We start from the raw sequence: 23,507 nt of genomic DNA, 5'->3' as shown, positions 1-23,507 counted from the left end.
CATCCGTTGCACACAGTGGGGTGTCGCTCCAGGACCTTGCTTCAGACGCATAAGCTCCCCATCCATTAAACCATTGATGTCTCTGTTGTTGACTCCAGGCTCTTTCTTTAGTCTTGAAGCTGGACAAACACAGCTGGACAAACACAGTAGAGTGCAGCCCAACAGTTATCTCTGGAAGTGGTTTTGGATCTTCAGAAAGCTGCATCTCTTGCACCCTCTTTGGGGACACCTCTTCATCCATGGTTAAGTATTGGTTTTGAGTCACTTGATAAAGTATACCTTTGGTTTAAATATTTGAAACTTTTTTTTTTTTCCTAAAGAGCTTTATGGTCAGAAGTTGACAGAATTTGAGGTTGATATTCAGAGCCTGATAGGAATATTTTTTGTGAAGGCCTCCTCTCCTAAGCAGAAATAGAGCTCTGTACTCACAGGAAAAGAAAACATGAGAAGGCTTTGTGGAATGATTTATGAAAACATTCCAAAGACACACAGCTCTAAATCTAGAACATAGAAATCTTTCCATTTCCATCTTAGTTGGAAATCTTCCACCTGATATAAGGAAGCAACTTGAAGGTAATGTAGTCGGATAGGCAGGTCAGCCCCTTGATATCATTCAGGCTGCAAACCAAATCTTTGAGGAATTAAAATACAGCTGTCCTTGTCTTATGAATTGAGGCTTTACGAAACCATAAATGCAGCTGTAAAATCAAAAGTGCACTAAACCTTACCAATCCCCAAACCTCTTCTATTGATATTAACACAAAATGTTGGCAGATACTGTAAAAGATCAGGATGTTGGAAACAGAACTGTCCTGCATTCAAGAAAAAGACGAAAACATTTAAGTAGTAATTACCCTAGACTTCTGATAATAGAAAAATATGTCCTAAAACTCCAGCTAAGAGAAAACCTATATCTTTTCTCTGTCCCTCAGAGATGTAACTCTTACCATGTTTTTGAAATGTAAACATCCCAGGAGGTAGCTAAAACACTGTTCACAACCACCTGAGACTGAGGGGAAAAAAAGGAAAAGAGGCTTTGAAAAAAAAAAAAAGAACTATAAAAGCTTCCTTACTCAAAATCTAGTCCACAGCCTCCATAAGTTTACTTGTCAAGGGCAGATACAAATCTTAAAAGTCATCTCCATAAATATCAGTAAAAAGGTTTAGCCATATGAATGGAAAACCATAATTTGTTCTATCTGCCAATTTGGATTCTTCTATAAACTAATGAGTTTTGTATTAATGTACCTGACACATGGTTAAAATTTAAAAACAAAAGCTATAAGATCTCTGTTTGCATCTGTCTATATGTTTATTTGTGTCAGTATATGTATGTTATAGATGTGAGATATTTTCCTATCTCCCAATGTTATTACCAAATTAATTTATCAAATCTCTCAAAGGAGTTCTATTCAAATTAGTGTAGATAAAAATGAGCACTCACAGGGCTTCCCTGGTGGCGCAGTTGTTGAGAATATGCCTGCCAATGCAGGGTACATGGGTTCGAGCCCTGGTCTGGGAAGATCCCACATGCCGCGGAGCAACTGGGCCCGTGAGCCACAACTACTGAGCCTGCGCGTCTGGAGCCTGTGCTCCGCAACAAGAGAGGCCGCGATAGTGAGAGGCCCGTGCACCGCGATGAAGAGTGGCCCCCGCTTGCCGCAACTAGAGAAAGCCCTCGCACAGAAACGAAGACCCAACACAGCCATAAATAAATAATAATAAAATAAAATTTTAAAAAAATGAGCACTCACATAAATTAAGTATTCCTAAAACTCTCAGAAATATAAAAACTAATTCAAAGCTTCATTCACATGATGTGGAATAATCTTTGGTAAATAAAGCTAGTTTTAAAATTGTTGGAAAAAAAGGCATAACTTTAGAGTTGTCAGCATTAAATATAATGCAGTCATATGATTTTTTTCTAACTAGGTTTACTAGTGAAAAAAACATATCTCTACTAGATGTTTAAGATGATAAAAACCATAAATTCAACCTAAAAATAAAACATACATTAAAAATACATTGTTTAACGTCTGCCAAGCACAGTAGTTAAAAAAAGAGAGAAGCTATATGTTTAATTTTTAGATTCTTTGTTTCTATGACGTTTATGCTTGTTTAATATATATATGTTATAAAGTTTGTTAATCAGAAAAATAACAAGATAACAGCTAACCTTGTCTAGTGTCTCATAAAATGTTCATGAGTAATCTAAACATAATTAAGAACAAGTGAATTAAATAAATGTGTGATAAAAGTTTGTAAATGAACTTTTCAACAATAATTATGTTTTATAAAATATGTCTACTTTAAAATAACTTCCTCACCAAACAGATGAGGGAGATTAAGAAGTACAAACTTCCAGTGAAAAAAATAAATGAGTCACAGGTGAGAAATACAGCAAAAGAAAAAAAGCTTCCAAAATCTTTTTGCTAACTTGAAACCTTAAATTTATACTAAGTTAAGTGATAGAAATTCATTGGATATCTAGATCATTTATGAATAAGATAAGATACTGAAACATTAAATACTGAACATAAGTTTACCTACTTTTTTCTTCCTATCATAGAGGAACTAAAGATATTTGAATTTGTTAGTAAACATGTCTTGTGCCACACTGAAAAATTGTACTATGAGGAAATGTATACTTCCAGAAATTATGGAATAATATCTTCATAAATTTTCCAATCAACAGAATGTTCATATGTAACAGACAGTTCACAATTGCTTACTTCCTAGTTTTCACTAGAAATTAAAATTTCTAAGAGTTAACAATTCTAATGTATGTAATTAAAGCTACTAGAAGTAATAAGGGAATGACTCTGTATGCAAGAAAAGTACAATGTGCTTTTGGTTAAAGGTATGAATTATGGAGATGTGTTTTTGTTAAGGGAAAACAGTAATTTTCTCCTGAAGTAAAAAAGTTGGTTGTTCAGAAAGAGAAAAAAGGACAAATTGAATGAATAGAGAGAGCTGAGAAAAGAGAGAGAGGAAATCTTACATGGTCAAGCTGGACTTAATATCAAAAGTACACTGATGCAGAGTGAAGTAAGTCAGAAAGAGAAAAACAAATACCGTAAGCTAACACATATATATGGATAAAGAAAAAAAAAAAAAAGGTTCTGAAGAACCTAGTGGCAAGACAGGAATAAAAATGCAGACGTAGAGAATGGACTTGACATAGAGAGGGGGAAGGGTAAACTGGGACAAAGTGAGAGAGTGGCAGGGATATATATACACTACCAAATGTAAAATAGATACCTAGTGGGAAGCAGCTGCATAGCACAGGGAGATCAGCTTGGTGCTTTGTGTCCACCTAGAGGGGTGGGATAGGGAGGGTGGGAAGGAGACACAAGAGGGAGGAGATATGGGGATATATGTATATGTATAGCTGATTCACTTTGTTATAAAGCAGAAACTAACACACCATTGTAAAGCAATTATACTCCAATAAAGATGCTTAAAAAAAAAAAAAAGTACACTGATGCAAAACTAGAATTGGGTCTTATCACCCCTAAAAGGACAAATTTTATTGGACTATTGGTCTCCACTTGATAAGAAATCATGAAAGGCTTTTAACCTTTTGGGTAATCTACCCAAAAAGCAAAGATTTTGTGTTGTATCAGAATAATTCCCTGGGCTTCAGGGAATTGTTTGTTTTTACCACATCTTTGATTACTTAAGACAACTGAGTCTTAAAGAGTCAAGTTTTTTTTTTTTACAACTATGTAACTTTCTGTATTTACCTTTGAAATTGTTTAACTTGAGTTAAATGGATCACTATGTATTGTTTCACAGTGACATGATCCTATTTGATATTTTTGGCAAATTTCCCCCCAAATTAAATTCTAAATGAAGTCTTCTTGACCTCAAACTAAATTTGGGATTTTCCAGAGGGCCCCTGGAACATCTCAGTAATTTGTTCTCTGTCCTTTAAGAGAGAGAGAGAGAGGGAGAGAGAGAGCGATACCAAACTAATTAGGTTTACTTGATATGTTAAATTATATGGGAAGCTTTGTCAAATAAGAAGTGATTTTTTAACCTTTTAGGCTATATTTGTATGGGTACACGTTATTATATGTGTTCCAGAAATTATATGGCATTTCTAGAAATCTATATCCTGGTATAACGTTATCAGTCATAATTCTAGTTATTATCTTAAAATGTTGTATGTCTCAGAAATAACCAAATTTTATTGTCTTTTGCATTATAATAAACTCTCATCAGATGTTTAACCAGGGCAATTGAAAAGTCTTTTGTCATTTACAGAGAGTTATTGTTTTACCCTGATGCTTTTGCAGAAGTGCTTGTCTTAAAGGTGATTCATGGAAAGAACTCTAACAAGTACAGGTTTCTGATAACATTAAGATCATATCACTGAACTGAAAAATTTCCACAACTCTAATGGAGAAACTGATGGATTCATAAAATGGCTAACACAAAACCAAGCAGAAGAAAAATTAATTACATGGGACTGAATAAACTGATGAGTTATAATTCTTTATTACTTTCTCTTTAAAACTTTGCTGGTTCCTTAATATTTTGCTTTCCATATTTAAGGAAACTGTTTTTTCTCTTCAGCTATCTATGACTTAGAGCAATTTTGTAAAGCATACCTTTATGAACAAAGATGAAACAATTACTTTTTCTCCCTACTTGATCCCTCCAAAATTTGAAAACCCTTAGTGGTTTTTCTTGTATTTATGGAAATATAATTATTTGCATAAGTTCAATAAGAATCTGTTCTCCTTGCATCAGGACACAATTGGAAACATTGGTTATATTACCAAGGCTTTGACTAGAATGTCATATTTGAGAATGTTCATAGAATCAGATATGACCAGACAACTTTAAGGATCTAAGGTTGACTTTATGGAGCCAATGAAGTTCCTTGGAAAAAGTGGCCTGGTACCTTGTTTACAGGGTTTCCAGCAGCTTTACCAGGTGAGTAAGGAAAGTCACTTCCTGGCAGGCCCAGAAATCTCAGGATTTTGGGGGGACCTAAAGAAGAGAGAAATTAACCCAAATCTATAGGAATTTTATACAAAGTCTGATGGCAAGTTCTTGGCTTGTCTTCTTAGCCTGGAGAGGATTTTAAAGTCTGATCTGAGCTTCTTTATGAAAAGTTCCAGCAAAGTAGACAGTAAAAGAGACTATATGGTCATCACTATTCTTGCTGCACTTATGTAAATAATCAGGCCAAGTTTAATGAGACTAGATTTATTTCACAAACAAATTAGTCTTACTTTGGTTATTTCTGATAGAAATGAGGGTGACTGTAGAGAAAAAAATATGTTTCATTGGAAAGTCATAACACACCCTCATGGGTATCAGATTCCAGTCCTATTCATTGTCTTTGAGTTTTTGTTATCTACCTATACACTGGACTGAGTCCTAAATTCTTTTAGTTTCTTCCAATATCTGGCTACAATTCCCCAAATTAATGTTTCCAGTTTTTCTCCCATCCTTCTGATTTGGAATCATTGAGAACTAAAACTTCCCTTTTCCCGAAACTGGACAAAGTTAAAGCTGGACAACTTTATATAAACTTCAGAGAAAGCACCACCATAGCTCATATTAGACAATCTTTGTGCCTGTCGCTGTGTAGGTCTCTCAGAGAGTTCACCAGAACACCTGATGACATCCCCAGAGACATTCAAACTATGAACCAGGGAAGTGTCAGATTACCTTTTCCTGTTCTCACTCCATCTGAAGATGCTTGGAGTTCCAACATCTAGAAATCTTCTCAACTGGCTGCCCTCTAGACTCAAAAACTGAGTTTATAGTTTGTTCTAACCATTAACTTGTTTTTGTTTGTTTGTTTGTTTGTTTTCATGCAAATGTCCTGGGATGAGGGACTGGTTCTTTGGGTTATGGGACAATCTACTCCTTCAGTTTCTGGACTGTGAAACTTCTTGAGGGAAGTTTCAGACAGAAGAACGATGGGGTTTAAGACACACTACCCCAAAATACAGCACCTTGGCATATTAATATCTTAAGCTGAAGGGGTTTGAGGAAATGGCAGAAGCAGGAAGTTCACTCTGACCTTCCCCACCTTCTCACCCTTCTTCTCTGAAACAGGTCATAAAACTCTCATGTGAAAGATACCCTCCCTGTACCAGGAGGAAGGAAGACATTCTTATTATCAGAGACTAAAATTTGGGGCCAAGAACTCTGTACAAATAAACCTTGCTTAACTAAACCTTATCTTCCTAGTTACTTCTTCACCTTTTGCTATCCCTAACCCAAATCTCTCTGTCTTGTCATTTCTTCACAAAGTTATTATTTCTTTATCTAAGAAGTTTAGATGCTTCCTGCTCTAGTCACATCTTCGGGTCTTCATTCTCTTGTGAAATCGCACATGTACGTGTAAAAATTCAATAAAATTTGTATGCTTTTCTCATGTTAACCTGTCATCAGATTAATTTTCAGACCCAAGCAGGGACCCAAAGAGGGTTGAGGAAAACTTTTTTTTCTCCTCTACAAAATGAATCTTAGGTGAACTAAATTTCCATTCTAGAGCTTCAGAAGTTACAAACTGGTGCAGACTGAAATTTGGCCGGCAAGATGTGTTTTATTTAGTTTAAATGAGAATTAATTGCCAACATTTTATAATTGTGAAGTTTTACTTAAAACTCCATATTTCTACTTCCTATTGAAAATTGAGAATTATTGCCCAATATTGTAGTGGTAGCAATTGGCTGGACCTGAGTAGCAGCTCCCTCTCTTCCTTAAATAGAAAATTTGCTCTAATGTCTACATATTTCACTGCCATCAGGTATTTGGCATCTGGGGGCATATCAGTTAGGACCCCTATCCTAGAGCATACTTTGAAAGAACCAAGCAGAAAATCCAGGGAATCCTCTCTCCCTTCCTCCTGCTCTTCCCACTGAGATGCCAGTCATCTCATCCAATGTTGATTATAAGACAGTGTCCAGACTCTACACTATTTCTAGCATCCATTCGTGCTGGAGATGCTAATAATGAGTTAAGGCAAATTGAACACATGGATTTTTATTAGATACTTAATGGTACAAACATTTCTTTTCTAGAAATTCCCTGAGTACATAGATTAAAATTTACCTGAATCCATTGCTTCACCTAGACCATTTTGAAAGCTTTTCTGTAGCATAATACCAGCAGTTACTGGGGGATGTTTGATTCAATTGGTTAAGAAAGTAGACACACACACACACACACACACACACACACACAGAGGGAGAGTATTTTGGTCTTCTAATTCTTCCCCACTAGGGGCACAATGGTGAATTAAACAACTAATTCAATCTTCCAAAAGCAACAGTCAAAGAAAGTAAGCCATACCATCTTGGCTGCATATTTAAATGTAATTGCACCTCGGACCAACTAAGTCAGAGTCTCTGGGGGTGGGATTCTAAGGCCAAGCTCCCAGACCATTGCAATGTGCGGACAACATGTGGAACCACTGCTGCAAAGAATGCCTCCCAGACCTCTGGCAAAGCTCCTCCTAGTTAATGAATCATATTCTCTTTTAGTCACAGGTGACTCATCTATAAAACAGGAGTAGCAATGATATAATTCATTGGGTAAATGTGAACAAACTATAAAGTGCTATGCAAATATGAATAAGTGATGACATGGGGAGGGGGAGGGGGATAATGGTGGAAATACAGGAACCCAGTGCCTATGTGTTGAGCATAGGCTTAGAAAATGTGGTTGTATCATTCTCTCTTGACTCTATTTTAATTATTTTAAAAGTTCTAGTTTTAAAAATGTACATCATATATACCCAACTCTGGGATAAATCTAATGCTGTGTGAAAGAAGCCAGATACAGAAGACAAATACTGTATGATTCTATTTATATAAAATACAAACTAATCTATAATGACAAAAAGAGGTCAAAGATTATCTTTTGGGGGTGATGAAAATGTTCCATATCTTGACTATGATGGTAGTTTCATGGGTGGAGTTAACTGTCAAAACTCATGGAATTTTACACTTTTAATGGATGGCATTTATTATATGTAAATTAGTCTTCAATAAAGTTGATAAGGGAAAAAATAGACTCACAGAAACCCAGTTAGGAAAAGGTAATATTATTTTCTAATTTCATGTATCTTTAAATCTTGAATTGCTAGAAGAATATCAGCAGAACAAAAGTGGAGGAAAATTGTAGACAAAATAGATAATTTTTGGAGTAAACTCTTGGGCTCTGAACTGAAAAGATGATGGAGAGGGTACAATAGTGTCAATATTTTCGTGTTTCCAAGTGAGAGGAAAGAAAGCCAGAGCCCACTCAACCATCCTCAAAATACTATTGTTCTTACCATGTATTTTTTGCTGCAGTTTTCACTCTGGCAACATTTATAGTTGTTATCATTCTCCAGTACAAGAAGAATTGCTGCTACTATAAGCATCTATAGTAGGGAAGAGAAAAAATATCAGAAATGGAATACTAGTTTTCATTCATGCTCATAATCAGAAAACAGTGTTTCAGAGCATAGACTCTGGGATCAGGTAGCTCTGGGTTCAAATCCCAGTTCTGCCACTTAATAACTGTATGAACTCCAGAGTCCTTTCCTATAAAATGGTGCTGAGAACTCACCTCTTTGGGTTGTTATGAGCTATTCTACGTAAAATTTTGAATAGTGTGCTTGATTCATAACATGTGATTGATAAATGTTAGCTGTTATTATTTTAGTTATCAGTTATCAAAAGCTAATGATTAAGGAGGGGCAAATGGTATGGACATGAGAATACCACCCTCTGCAGCAAACATGTACTTCTCACTGACTCAGTTGTGGAGGACAAAGGAAAACCATTCACCAGACTTTGCCATTTGCCAGCCTCTTTCTACTTACTGCCCTCTGGGAATGCAGGTGAAAGGTATGGTTAATCTGAAACTAAATCTCTTAACCCAAAGTAAAGTAAATTCAATTTCCCCGAGTGTTCAGATCATCTTAGATTCAGATTTTCCAGTGGGTTTGTCTGTATGAAGCCAACAAACTGGGAGAATTCAGTGTATTCTACTTCCTTTTCTTGGTATCTTAGACAAAGGGCTCAAGTTCTGGAAAGAACATGGATTTCTTTACTATTGGGTTGGCCAAAAAGTTCATTCAGGTACAGAAAAATCCGAACGATCTTTTTGGCCAGCCCAATATTATAGTCCTTGGTTTGGGCAGGTATGGACCATGAATTGCTTCTGGCAAATTCTCCACCTATCCTTTCCTTCTACTGTTCAGTACTGAATCTTGTAGTTGAGTTCATTGTTATTTTACTCCTTGTAATGAATATTTCCAGTTTCCAAATTCCTTCAGCTGTCATTTATTTATCTATCCATTTAATTATTTATCTATATTCCTCTCCTTTCTCCAAAAAGGATTTGATCTTGAAAGAATATTTTTCAAGAATTCCTAGACAGTGAAAAATAGAGAATAGGTTCTTTTTACAGTTTTAAATTTTACATGGAATATAAGCAAACAGTCCTACATTCTCCTCCTTTCAACACGATTAATTAACACAATTTTAAAGAGATTCTGGTTTAGCTTTAGTAATGTCTTGCAAATCTTCTACTTATTACAATTATATATTGAGAGAAACAATGACAAGATAAGCCACAATAAACCAGGTGCAGTAACCAGCTTCATTACAATATTGTTAGAAATAATTAGACCTAGACCCTAGAGTCCTGGGGGCATAGCCCATGTTTAAAGAGAAACTTTGTTCTCTTTTTGTTGTAAAATATAGCTACAATACAAAGGGCTCAAGAATAATGGAGGAAAATTACCCAAAATACCACTACTCTCACATGTTTTTAGGTATGTACTCCCACATGTGTATATTTTACATAATTTCAATCATAATGTATTCACAATTTTGTTATATCTTTTTTCACTTAATACAAAATAACATGTGTTTTCCATGTTGCTACATGTTCATAACTACAATTTTCATCCTTTATAAAGTGAATGGACCATAATCTATTTTGCCATGTCTATGCTAGGATGCTTCTAGTTTTTTGCTATTATAAATAACGCTGCCACAAACATCTATGTATAAATTTCTTTCCTTATTTTGGATTATTTCCTCAGAATGAATGCTCAGATTTAGGATTACCAAGTCAAAAGACATAAGCATTTTCATGGATCTTAATATATCATATGAAAAATTTCTCCCAAAGGCTTGCATTTATTCATAGTACCACCACCAACAGTCATTATGTACCTAGCACATAGCACCTTCAGTAGCATTGTGTATTAATATTTCAAAGTTTATTAATTTAACGTGCAAAATGACAAATAAATGAAACTGCTTTCCAACATATTTATTCAAATATTGTACTAAATAAACACCCACAAAGATGTAGAGATAGATTATAATGGATTTTTTTTTTTTTTTTTGCATTCTTGTTGGTATAGAAAGCTTGCAGTGCACAGTGTGGTTTTTTTTTAGAAATGGTATGATCAGGAAAAACGTCTTTTCCTCTGAGTTGCCAACATGATTTACTATCAGTTTGTTTTTAAAGAGCACAAAGTCATCATAAAAACATCCATGGATTCTTACTGTGGATACTGCGATTTAGTTTTCAGAAACACCCACCCAAAGACATTAAGTAACTTGCTTTAAGGTCTCTTGACACAAATGACAGAGCTTAGATTGGAACTCAAGTTTGTCTGAATCTTCAAATCTCTGCTTTTCCCACTGTCTTAATACCACTCCAAGCTAGAGAAATCCTGAGTACAGACAGAAAATCCGTTCTAGGAAAGAGCAGTGCCACTGGAGATTAAATAGCATAAGTTGACACACAGCTTTCATGAGGATATAATATTTCTATAGGCCAGTGTCCCACCAACTTTCATTAGGACTAATTTCCTGCATTGCTGGAGCTACATAAATAGCAGCTTACTGAAAACAAAGCTACCTTCCAAGTCCTCATGGACTCTCTGCCTTTTTACCCCCATCCATCTTCCAAACCCAAACCAAGGATTAGAAGAATGATTTTTCCATGATTCATCATTTTCACTAGGAACAAGTTAATTCTTAGTAAAAACTCCCCCTTCTGCAATCCCAAGTCTCCAAAGTCACACTTACCATAATACCTGAGAAACAGATTCCTTCAAAATACCAGACGTAGTTGGTGAGTTTATTGCTGGATGCATAGGAAGCTTGCCCATTGGGGAAATACAATAATATGTTCACAATTATACTCCAAAGTGCAAGAGGAATCAGCAGACTACTCAGGCAGCTTCCACATTTCCAAGACCCCATGTTACCCTGCTCAGAACCTGCAGGAGATTTCAAGAGTGTAGAATTACATCAAGCCTGTTTTTTTTTCCTTACCTGTCTCCCCCCTGCCCCCGCCCCGAGATTACCTACCACTTTCTGGGTCAGAGCCCTTCAGTTCATATTCATGAGGAGCCCAGGACTCGGACAGAACTGCAGCCTGCAATCTGTCGGTGTGGAAATAGTGGTTTACTGTTTGGAGAACAATAGACAAAGATCAACGGCTGAAAAGCTGAGCTGGTCTTCATCCTGTGCCAAAGGAATGTGATGTTTTTACTGCTTTTTAAAATAAGTCATTTTCCTCTGGATTAGAGCACTCAAGACTGAATCCTGGGCATGTTTGCAGAAGGAAGTTGGAGGGGGGGTTGGAATGGAATCTGGCAAATTTCACCCCACAGTGAACAGAGGGGCTAAAGAGAAAACTACCAAGGGATCTTATACTGGCACCGGATGTGCGGTTTGCTCAAATATTCTGACTTTATGTATCTGTCTTTTATTCAGTGTTCTTTATTGTATGCTCACTATTCACCAAGCACTGTTTAAACTGCAGGGGGCACAAAAAGGACAAAGAAAGGGAAAGACTGGTGAGTTAGGAAAACAAGACATCACAGTTGCTGAGTTTATTGTTATAAGACTGGTACAGCTTTCCTCTAAAGCGTTCACATCTATCATCTCTACCTCACAATAAAATAATAACAGGAATAAATTCATATCTCTTACTGCCTAGGTAAAAGAAGTTGGGTAATTTGATTAAGACTTTATAAGTAATAAGTTTGAAGTGAATTTAGGAATTCTCCCTTCCAAATTATAATTATTTTTTAAACATCTTTATTGGAGTATAATTGCTTTACAATGGTGTGTTAGTTTCTGCTTTATAACATAGTGAATCAGCTATACATATACATATACCTCCATATCGCCTCCTTCTTGTGTCTCCTTCCCACCCTCCCTATCCCACCCCTCTAGGTGGTCACAGAGCACCAAGCTGATCTCCCTGTGCTATGCGGCTGCTTCCCACTAGGTATCTATTTTACATTTGGTAGTGTATATATGTCCATGCCACTCTCTCACTTTGTCCCAGCTTACCCTTCCCCCTCCCCGTGTCCTCAAGTCCATTCTCTACTCCCTTCCAAATTATTGCCCTAAATTTAAAGAGCCACAGATCCCTGTATTTCTGATGACATAAGGAGAGGATTATGGGAAGGAATCTTGGCACTAATATGTTAAAGATAATGTACACAGTGGTGTAAAGAATTCAAGGGTTGGAAAGCAACTATACTCCAATAAAAATTAATTAAAAAAAAAGAAGAATTCAAGGGTTGGGAATTCCCTGGCGTTCCAGTGGTTAGCACTCTGTGATTTCACTACCGAGGGCCCGGGTTCAATCCCTGGTTGGGAACTAAGATCCCACAAGCTTCGTGCCACAGCCAAAAACGAAACAAAACAAAACAAAAGAATTCCAGGGTTCCCTGACCTCATTGCCACTTTCTGCTGGTAACCTCAGAACCCTGCTTGACTTAACTTTCTTAAGTCTCAACTTCCTAAGTTGTGAAATGGGAATTAAAAAACAGTACCTTCCCCACAAAGATAATGTGTGGGTTAACAGGATTATGTGTGCAAAACACAGTATCAGGTGATAGAGAAGGAGCAGGCAGTAAATGGAGCCATCATTAATAATAAAAAAGCAGTTATAGGGACATAATGGTCAAAATGGTACAGAGATCAGAAGTAAAGTCTGCTTATTTATTCCTCTCAATACCCAAAGAGTTTTGTATCATGAACCCTGAAAATCTTAACCCTAGAAGTATTTATATTTAATTTGTATTATCCTCCAGAAAGTACTAACACTCCATAACATAATTGCTTTTAATTCAAGAGAATAAAAACTTATTTTTATATGAATACTTTTAAATTGTATTATACTTATATTTTTTAAAAAATTGAGCTACTTGGAGCCACATTTGGATTCAAATAAAACAAACTAGAAACTAGTAGTCAAACTATAATGGGTTCCAAAGAGGTTTCGTGGCACCCCCTAATGGATGTGATTTTTTTATTTTCCTGTAGTGTTTTTAGCAAAGTGCATCAACAAAGTCTGGTCACTAGATTCCGCACCCCCTCCCCCCAGGGACATAGAAGCAACCTAAAGTCACATTTACTAGAGCTGTGGGGATGATGGGGAGAGCAACAACATCTTTGGTTGAATATTTATTGAGTACCTCCTATGTGCCAGGCACTGTTCTAAGGGTTGGGGAGAGAGATCAGTGAACAAGACAGTCCAGAATCCTTGCCCTCATACAACTTACATTCTACCATAGTGGAGACTAACAATAAAAAATATATGTAAGTAAAACATATAGCTTATCAGGTAGTGGTAAGTGTGGCTAAAATAAGTCAAGAAAGGACAAGCAAGAGTGCCAGAGAATGGGGCTGGGATGTCATTTCTAATGGGGTGGTCAGGGAAGATCTTGCTGAGAAGGTGACATGAGCAAAGAGCTGAAGGAAGCAGAGGGTGTGAGCCCTGTAGAGAACTTGGGGTAAAGCACTGCAGGCAGAGAGAATAGCAAGTGTGCAAAAGCACTGAGGTAGAATGAACCCCAGTGAGGAGACTGCTGTCGCTGCAGCCAAGAGAGGGAGGGGAAGAGCAGGAATATCTGAGATTAGTTTTGAGTCGAAAAATGACTTGACACGTTAAAAGGCTCACTCTGGCTGCGGTGTTGTGATTAGGCTGTGAAGGGTATGGGTGAAAGAAAGGAGATGAAGCCATTTCACCAATCCAGGCTTCCCATGGGAAACAGTGGCTCAGACCATGACAGTAGTAGCAGAGATGGTGAGAAAAGGCTGGATTCTGTCTATATTTTGAAGATAGAGCCAACAGTATGTGGTGACAGCTTGAATGGACGAGAAAGAGAGGAGTCAAAGATGACCATGTGGTTTGGGGCCTGGGCAACGGGAAGAAAGAAGTTGTCATTTACTGAAATGAGCAAAACAGCAGGTTGAGCAGGTTTGGGAGGGGAAGATGAGGTGGTCAGTTTCAGACATCCCAAGTTCTGAGACACTTATTAGAAATCCAAGTGGAGATGCCAATTAGGCTGTTGGATACACAAATATGAAGTTCAAGGAAGAGGTCTGGGATGGAGTATGTGAGAGTTGTCAGTGTATACATGGTATTTAAAGACATGAAACACTATGCACGAATGAGTGTAGTTAGGAAAGAGACCCAAGGACTAGGTCCTGGGAAGTCCAGTGAATTGAGTTTGGGGACAAGAGGTGGAGTCAACAAAGGAGACTGAGAAGTGGCCAGTGAGTTAGAAGAACCAAGAGCTTGTCCTGGAAGTCGAGTTCCTAGTTGAGAAAGAAGTGATCGATTAGAGTTAAGGCTGCCTATAGAGCAAGTAATGTGGGAGGACTGAGAAATGGCTATTGGACTTAGCAATGTGGAGGTCTTCAATGAGCTTGATAAGAGGAGCTTTACTGGTGGGATAGACATGAGTCCAACTGGAATGGGTTCGTGAGAGAATGAGAAAAGAGGAATTGGAAACAGAGAGAAGAGGTAACACTTTTGGAGAGTTTAGCTGGAGGGAAAGTGGGAGTCCAGCGAAAAAGTTTAAAGGAAAAAATTATAGCACATTCCTATACTGATGGGAATATTCTTGTTGAGGGTTGGGGAGGGGAGGGGAGTGGAAGAGAGAAACTGGGGAGAATTGCTAGAGCGGTGTTCTTGAGTAAATGGGAAGCAGTGGGAGTGAATGCACAGATGGAGGAGCTGGCCTGAGCTAGCAGCCTAGGCAGCTCTGTCTTAGTAACAGAAGGAAGACAGAGCATAAGGAATTGGAGGTGTGGGAACTTCGATTGCTTCTGTTTTCTCAGTAAAACCAGAAGCAGGCTTATCAGATGAGAATGAAGACGGGAGAGGGTGTTACAGGTTTGGAGGGAGAGGAGAAGGTGTGAAACAGTTGCCTAGGAAAGCAGGATGGTGAAAGGTCTAGAGAGATGTGGCAGGTGCTGGCAGGTACTGAGGGCCCACTTGAGGTCATGAATTTATAGTGAGACTAGGCAGCATGGTCAAGTGCTTTTCCCAGGGCAGTTCAACTGCAGAGGTGTGGGCAGAGAGTAGAAAGAAAGCTGGAATCAACCAGGATTGGGAGTTTGCCAGGCAAGTATCATAAAGAGAGAGAAGGGGACAAAGGAATAAAGAATATATATAAGAGAGTGATTATAGTGATAGACTGTGGAAGGAAGAGGGAGGGAAGTAAGGACATGAAAGAATATGAGGAACAGTAAAAAAGGGGTTGGATTTGTAGATTGTGTGTCCCAGTGTGGTTGGAGAATTACTGGTTTTGAGTAGCAGAGAGATAAAGAGCTGGAAAGATGCAGATGTAAGCAATTACATATGGAATGGATAAGCTACAAGATCCTACTGTATAGCACAGAGAACTATATTCAGTATCCTGTGATAAACCATGATGGAAAAGAATATAAAAAAAGAATATATATGTGTATATATATATATATAAAACTGAATCACTTTGCTATACAGCAGAAATTAACACAACATTGTAAATCAACTATACTTCAATAAAAAAATGGAAACAAAAAAGATCTGAAAAGATAGAAGGCAGTGATTGGGAAGAAAGGATGCTGGAATTAGAGATTAAGATGTTTCAGTAATTGGTGGAGACAAAGTCTAGAGGTATATTTTGGGCTGAATATTGCTCCCTTGAAATTCATATGTTGATGTTGCATAACCTGAGAATGTGACTATATCTGGTGAGAGGGCCTTAGTTAGAACAAGGCTGGTAGAGTGGGCCCTAATCCAATCTGATTGGTGTTCTTGTAAGAAGAAGAAATTTGAACACACAGAGAGATACCAGAGGTGCCTGTGCACAGAGACATAGGAGGACACAGCAAGAGGACAGCCATCTGCAAGCCAACGAGAGAGTTCTCAGGAGAAACCAAACCTGCCAACATCTTGATCTTGCGATTCTAGCTTCCATCGATGTGAGAAAACACATTTCTGTTGATTAAGTCACCTATCCTGTGGTATTTTGTCATGGCATCCCTAGCAGACTAGTAGGTGTGACCATGGGAGTGAGTGGCCTAAGTAGGGTGGAAAGCAGGAGGATTGGAAGAAAGCAACTGAGAGGGCAGGATATTGGAATGATTCCTTGCAATGAATATTAAAATCAACTATTATAACAATGGTAGTTTGGGAGAGAATGACTGCATTTGGCGAGCCAGGTGCTAAACTCTTCAAGGAACCAAAGGAAGTAACCTTGAGGGGGAATGAACTGAGGGTGGGAGATGATCACAGTATCATCCAGCATTGAAATTTACAGTCTCTCCAGCCAATATTTAACCACCCCTCTCCCATCAACTTTTAAGCAAAGATGTTTAAAAAACTGAAAATGTTTAATTTGGCTTTAAGTATTTCTCACCTTGAGACATCTGTCATAGAGAGTCTAACAGGCAATGAAATAAGGTAAAAAGGAAGTGGGAGAACAGGATAATCTCTGAAGAGGGTAACTGGCTACCAAGAAACCCAGAAAGAACAGTGTTTTACAGACTTATATGCAAGGTTCTAAGAGGGTTTAGTTGAGACTTCATAAGTTTTTATTGCCAATATTTTGTATTTTGGAGAGGAGTGATTAAGAATACCGTTTGTTACTGGGACTTCCCTGGTGGTGCAGTGGTTAAGAATCCGCCTGCCAGTGCAGGGGACACGGGTTCGAGCCCTGGTCCGGGAAGATCCCACATGCCGAGGAGAAACTAAGCCCGTGCACCACAACTACTGAGCCTGCGCTCTAGAGCCCGTGCGACACAACTACTGAGCCCACGTGCCACAACTACTGAAGCCCACACATCTAGAGCCCGTGCTCTGCAACAAGAGAAGCCACCGCAATGAGAGGCCCGCACACTGCAATGAAGAGTAGCCCCCATTTGCTGAGACTAGAGAAAGCCCACGCGCAGCAACGAAGACCCAACACAGCCATAAATAAATAAATAAATAAATAAATAAATAAATAAATAAGATACCAAAAAAAAAAAAAAGAATACCTTTTGTTAAAATTTATGGAGGGTAGAATCCTTGAGCAGTTCCTACCTATCAGTGCTGTGGCTTCCAGGAATTTTCAGTGTCAGTGAGGTGAGCTCCCAATCAGGGCCCCCCTCAAAATAATCATGATAAATTGACATCTCTTGAGTATCTTTGTGCTAGGCACTGTGCTAGAAGCCTTCACATACTTTAAAGACAAACAAAAAATAAATTTTCACAATGACACTAAAGTGAAGGCATTAACTCCATTTTGCATGTAGAAAAATGGATCTAAGAAAAATTTTTTAAACTTCCAGGAACTAGAAGTTAAGCCCAAGAGTTAAGACATATTCTTTGAACTCTTCCACCATGTTCACCCTGGCCTGATACATGTCTAGGTGTTAACCCCCTCTTCTTCACTGCAAACAGGTTTCAAGTTTAGATATTTGGATTCTTTGGCAGTGGCTGCCTACATTGCTATTTTGAAGACACACTGGTTTCAGTGGGAGAAACATACAGGCCAGATAGATTACTGATGTCTGCTGTGGAGATGGGGTCAGGGAAGGGAAACATGTATGACTAGTATATCCCAGTCTTGGTCAAGCCCCAAAATATGTCTCTAATGATGCTCTCATGTCACAGCTAGTTATGAAGATTTGGAGGGGGGTGGTGCAGGACCAAACACCATTTGGAAGACTGTTCAGCAAGTGTGACAGAAGTGAATGAAGAGGATATGACTGGCTGAAAAACTTGATAAAATTGTGAAAAGGGGAGATAAGCAATTTCCTTGTCTTTGGTTATCCCATTAATGAGAGCGTCTAATGAAGTCTCCCTGGACAATTTAAAAACTTATTTAATTTCTCTCCTAAGAAAACTCTTTCTTAACCTGCCTCCTGGAAAAAAAAAAAAAAAAAGATGTGTACTCATAAAAGAAAAAAACACCTTCCTGAAGCCATTTGTCTCCAGTGAACTCCCAATTTTCTTGCCAAGGAATTCTTCCTAAATCAAGATTTTCTTGCTGGTCCTCCAGTAACCGGGAAGAGTCACTGGGCTCCTGTGCTTATTGGCTGCTTTTGGCCTTGGTTTCCTGTTCTCAACAGCAGAGCTGAGGAAATCCGCAGGATGCCTGCTACCAGGGGACAAGGTGACTCAAGAGGAAACACTCCACCTAAAATAGTCCTCGTGTACAGTCTCAGAGTCACTCTGGAATCAGAATTAATATATCATCCTAGAATTAATTCCATAGGTGGTTGGAAGTGGAGAAGAAGGAGGTAACTGAAAGAAGTTTATCAAAGAAAAAAAATTTGCCACAAAGATAAAAGCTAAACTGCAGAAAAGGCTAATATTCAGAAAGAAAGTTCATCCTGGGAGTTCAGAGTGGATGCATTGTGATTTCCCCCACTCACTGTGGGCACAAAGTTCTGATCCTGGTCCAATCTAGTGGGCACAAAGTTGTGATCCTGGTCCAATCTAGGGACCCACTGGGAGTGGATGTTTCCTTCAAAACACGGTAGGAAAGCAGCAGTAGAATAGCTATGTAAACAAAAATGGACCATTGGGATGCAGTCTCCTTCGTTTTTGTGTTTATAATTCTTTCTCTAGAATTATCTGGCCCAAAATGTCTATAGTGTGGCTAGATTCTAGATTTATCTCCAACTAACAGTAAACATCTAGCATATTGCCTCCTGAGAGACGGGAAGTCATATACAATTCATACCCAAAGTTCCCTGAGCAATATTCCGTATTTGGAGTGACCTCTCAGACTCTTGTCGTACCTGCCCTTTACCCTCTTCTCCCTGGCTCCCGGCCCTCCAGAGTCCATTTATTTATTCCAGCTATTCACGGTGAAGAGAAACCATATTCCACCATTTCTTCTTTAAACAGATATTGAGCAATTACTACATAGTGGGGAGACTACTGAGGTGAAGAACACCCGTCCTTGCCCTCAAGATGCTCTGCTCAGAGTCTGACAGGGGAAATACAAAAGTTCAACAAAAGCTTTGGCATACAAAATATTGAATCTCCAATAGATTTAAGCATAGGCTTCTGGGAAGTACAAAAAGTCACAGGAACTTTGAATGGAGCTGGGGTTTCACAGGAGATTCCTAGGAAGGGCAGGGACAGAGCTGAGTCATGTAGCTTAACAGAAGCATGTAGCTGGGCAAACTGAGACTCAGTCAAAGATAAATATTCACTGGGGGATAAATGCAGTGTATAAAGCTCGATTGGATCTTGGTTTGGAAGACAACACGATGAAATACATTTTGGGGACAGTTGGAAAAATATCCATATAGATAGTGCTAGGCTATATTAGAAGTTGTTTTATTTTGGGTGTAGAAGTGGTGTAGTTATGAAGCAGGTTGTTCTCATTTTTAGGAGATAGATACACCTGAAATGGATTTAGCAAGTGGTTTAGCAGAAATATGAAATTTGAAATAGCTTTGCAGAAGAAGAAGGGGGAGGAGGAGGAGAAGGATGGATATAGGGTAGACAGATAAATGAAGCAAATGTAACAAAATGTTAACAATTGTTGAACTGAATTTGGATGTTCATTGCACTAGTTTTTCAACTTTCCTGAATTTTTGAAAATTTTCATAAAAAACAGTTGAAGAAAAAAAAAAGTTCCCTGGTAGATAGTTGCATAAATGCCAACACTACCCAAAATTCAGAGGGTGCTTTCATCTTGGGAATACAAAGTGGAAAATAAATGCTCTGCCCAAACAAGTGCCTTAGGCTGCACAGAAGCACTGGGGCGGGACAGAGAGTGGTCCACTCTGCAACTCGGAGCAAGTGGAGCTTGGCTGTGTCCAGCTGCCCGAGTGGGACACAATGGATGTTGTTGGGAGGGTGCGTGAGAAGGAGCTCAGAGCTCGAAGAGTCTGAGCCGTATGTCAGGCTGGAGAGTCTGGATCTTATCCTGAGGAAGTCAGAGCCACTTAAGAATGGAGGGCATTTTAGAGGCTTAGTTCTGGTTTCAGTTTGAAGGATGGATCAGAGTTTGGAAGGCATGGAACCAAGAGATCATTCCAGAGACTACTGCAGTAATTCCATCAGAATTAAAGAAGGCCAAATACTGGTGAGGATGCGGAGCAACAGAAATTCTCATTTGTTGCTGGTGGGAATGCAGAATGGTACAGCCACTTTGGAAAACAGTTTGGCAGTGTCTTACAAATTAAATATACACATACCATACAACCCAACAATCTCGCTCTGAGATGTTTACTCAAGAAAAGTGAAAACCTGTATAGGAATGTTTAGAGCAGCTTTTTCATAGTCACCAAAACCTGGAAGCATCAACTGGTAAATGGATAAATAAATTTTACCTTCATGAATGAATACTATGCAATAAAAATGGAGTGAACTACTGATACTACAACATCATGGATGAACCTCAAAGGCATTATGTCAGGTGAAAGAAGCCAGACTACATACCGTATGACTCCATTGATGGGACATTCCGAAAAAGACAAAGCTATTGGTATAGAAATAAGATCAGTGGTTACCAGGGGCTGGGGTGGGGGGAGGAGTTGACTATAAAGAGGAACATAGAACTTTCTGGGGTGATGGAAATACTTTATATAGTATTTTATTGTGGTGGAGTTTACACAGTCATATACGTTTATCAAAGTTGTATACCTATAAAGTGTGAACTTCATTACATAGAAACTATATCTCAATATGCCTCACTTTAAAAAAAGGAAAAGAAAAAGAATAATAGGACCTGAGGACTGACTGGATAGAGAATAGGGGAAGGAAGAGCAAAATGTTTCAACGGTCCAGAAAACAGACATATTAATAAAAGAGGTGGTACCTGATAGAGCCAGTTAACTGCTGCAAGAATGAAATGCTGAATAAAAGTTACACTGAGGAGTATTTCAGAATATATTAAAACATTTTCAGCCATTTTTATATTACTTTAGCGGCCAATTTGGCACAAGTGTGAGGAAAATGTTACTAACTTTTAAAAGCGTATAATGGATTCTCGAGAAGAAATTTATGTTCTGGGGACACATAAAGTTTCTGTGTGTGTATATATGCATGCCCATGCCTGTCTCAAAGCATCTGATGATACTCTTCCTTGGAATATGTTTTTCACTGATTTTACATGTTCTTTAAACAATTGAAATGTATACCAAATGCTTTCTTAGTTCTAATTAATAAAAAATACTAAATATTAATTTTTTTAAAAAGAAAAATGCCTATAATACAGTGGCAGAAGTGGGCATGGAAATACTCTGGAGAGAATTTAAGAAGGTAGAATTTTTCCAGGAAGTGACTTTTCAGATAAGGTATGTTTGCACATAGGCATATGGACCTATCAAGTAAGAATACTACTGTATTATTTGTGAAGAAAAAGACTGGAAATAATCTCACTCCCTATTAATAGGAAACTGGTTAAATAAATTATGGCATAATTTATTCCATATAATGGCAGTGTATAATAATGGAATACTATACAACTGTTAAAAATGAAATAAATCTATATGCAATGATGGCTGAGTTAGAAAAACACTGTATATAATATTGTTACTTATATAACAAAAAGGTGTGGTCTATCTATCTATCTATCTTTACACACACATTATATAGGCATAGACTGTCTCTACTACAAGGAGCTTTTTTATCTGTTAGGATCCATTCAGGAGACAGAAATTACACAATAATTTGAATAGTTAAGGTTTAATATGGAAAATGATTAATAATTTACTAAATGGGAATAAGAGAATTCTGAAGAATACCCTAGGGCTTCCGACACTGAGAACACTTAGCTGGTTTGAAAAGCAGTGGAGTTTACCTTAGGGCTGTAAGAAACCAAGAGTCCACTCTTGAAAACTGTGCTCACAGCATGGAGGCAGCAGACAGAAAACTGCCTGGTGATCAGGCTTGGCTTGCCAGGATCACCCCAGCGAAGTTTTTTTTTGGATCTGTCACATCAGGCAAGGGAAACAAAAGAAAAAGTAAGCAAATGGGACAATTAAATTTAAAAACTTTTGCAGAGTGAAGGAAACTACCAACAAAATAAAAAGACAACCTACCAAATGGGAGAAGATATTTGCAAATGTTATGTCTGATAAGGGGTTAATATCCAAAATATATAAACAGCTCATACAACTCAAAAAACCGAATAACCCAATTAAAAAATGGGCAGAAGACCTGAGTAGACATTTTTCTAAAGAAGACATACAGATGGCCAATAGGCACATGAAAGGATGCTCAACATCACTAACCATCAGAGAAATGCAAATGAAATCCACAATGAGATATCACCTCACACCTGATGTAATGGCTATAATCACAAAGACCACAAAACAGCAAATGTTGGCGAGGGTGTGGAGAAAAGGGAACCCTTGTTCACTGTTGGTGGGAATGTAAATTGGTACAGCCACTATGGAGAACAGTATAGAAGTTCCTCAAAAAATTAAAAACAGAACTACCATTTGATCCAGGAATTCCATTCCTGGATATATATCCAAAGAAAATGAAAACACTACCTTGAAAAGATGTATGTACCCCAATGTTCATAGCAGTATTATATACAACAGCCAAGCTATGGAAGCAACCTAAGTGTCCATCAACAGATGAATAAAGATGTCATATATATATGTGTATGTATATATATATGAAATATTACTGTCATAAAAAAGAATGCAATTTTGATCTTTGCAGCAATGTGGATGGAACTGGAGTGTATTATGCCTAGGGAAGTAAGTCAGAGAAAGACAGATATTTTATGTTTCACTTATACATGGCATCTAAAAAATAAAACAAATGAATGAATATAACAAATAATAAACAGACTCGTAGGTATAGAGAACAAACTAGTGGTTACCAGTGTCGGGGGGCAAGATAGGGAGAAGGGATTAAGAGGTACAAACTACTATGTATAAACTAAATAAGATACAAGGATGAATGTACAGCACAGGGAATATAGCCAATATTTCATAATAACTTTAAATGGAGTATAATCTATAAAAATATGGAGTCAACTGTGTTGTACACCTGAAACTAATATAACATTGTAAATCAACTATACTCCAATAAAAAATAATGATAATAATAAAAAAGAATACACTAGGTCTGAGAAAGGGTACCCAATAAAGGAATGAACTTGGAAGAGTGAGATCCTCAAGGTTGGACACAGACCTCCTTAGAGAGGGGGCAGCCCCTCTGATGGTGTAGTGTTTTGCTGGGTTGCCTCAGGTCGGAGC

At 37.9% G+C, this 23,507-nt stretch overlaps 1 protein-coding gene across 1 annotated transcript in view; it reads right to left on the bottom strand.

Annotated features, from left to right (window-relative positions):
* TM4SF18 (transmembrane 4 L six family member 18) overlaps positions 1-21,811 on the bottom strand; it is a 33,079-nt gene extending 11,268 nt beyond the window's left edge. The window contains exons 1-3 of the mRNA XM_082394498.1: positions 11,358-21,811; positions 11,073-11,266; positions 8,309-8,398 (exon numbers count right to left, since the gene is read on the bottom strand). Of these exons, the coding sequence (XP_082250624.1) occupies positions 8,309-8,398; positions 11,073-11,249 (267 nt within the window). The 5' untranslated portion in view covers positions 11,250-11,266; positions 11,358-21,811. The remainder of the gene's footprint in view (positions 1-8,308; positions 8,399-11,072; positions 11,267-11,357) is intronic.
* Positions 21,812-23,507: the final 1,696 nt, after the last annotated feature.

This window comes from Balaenoptera borealis (assembly GCF_965194805.1).
Source record: "Balaenoptera borealis genome assembly, chromosome: 5".
Lineage (NCBI taxonomy): Eukaryota > Metazoa > Chordata > Mammalia > Artiodactyla > Balaenopteridae > Balaenoptera > Balaenoptera borealis.
This window is presented reverse-complemented; position numbering and strand designations above follow the sequence as displayed.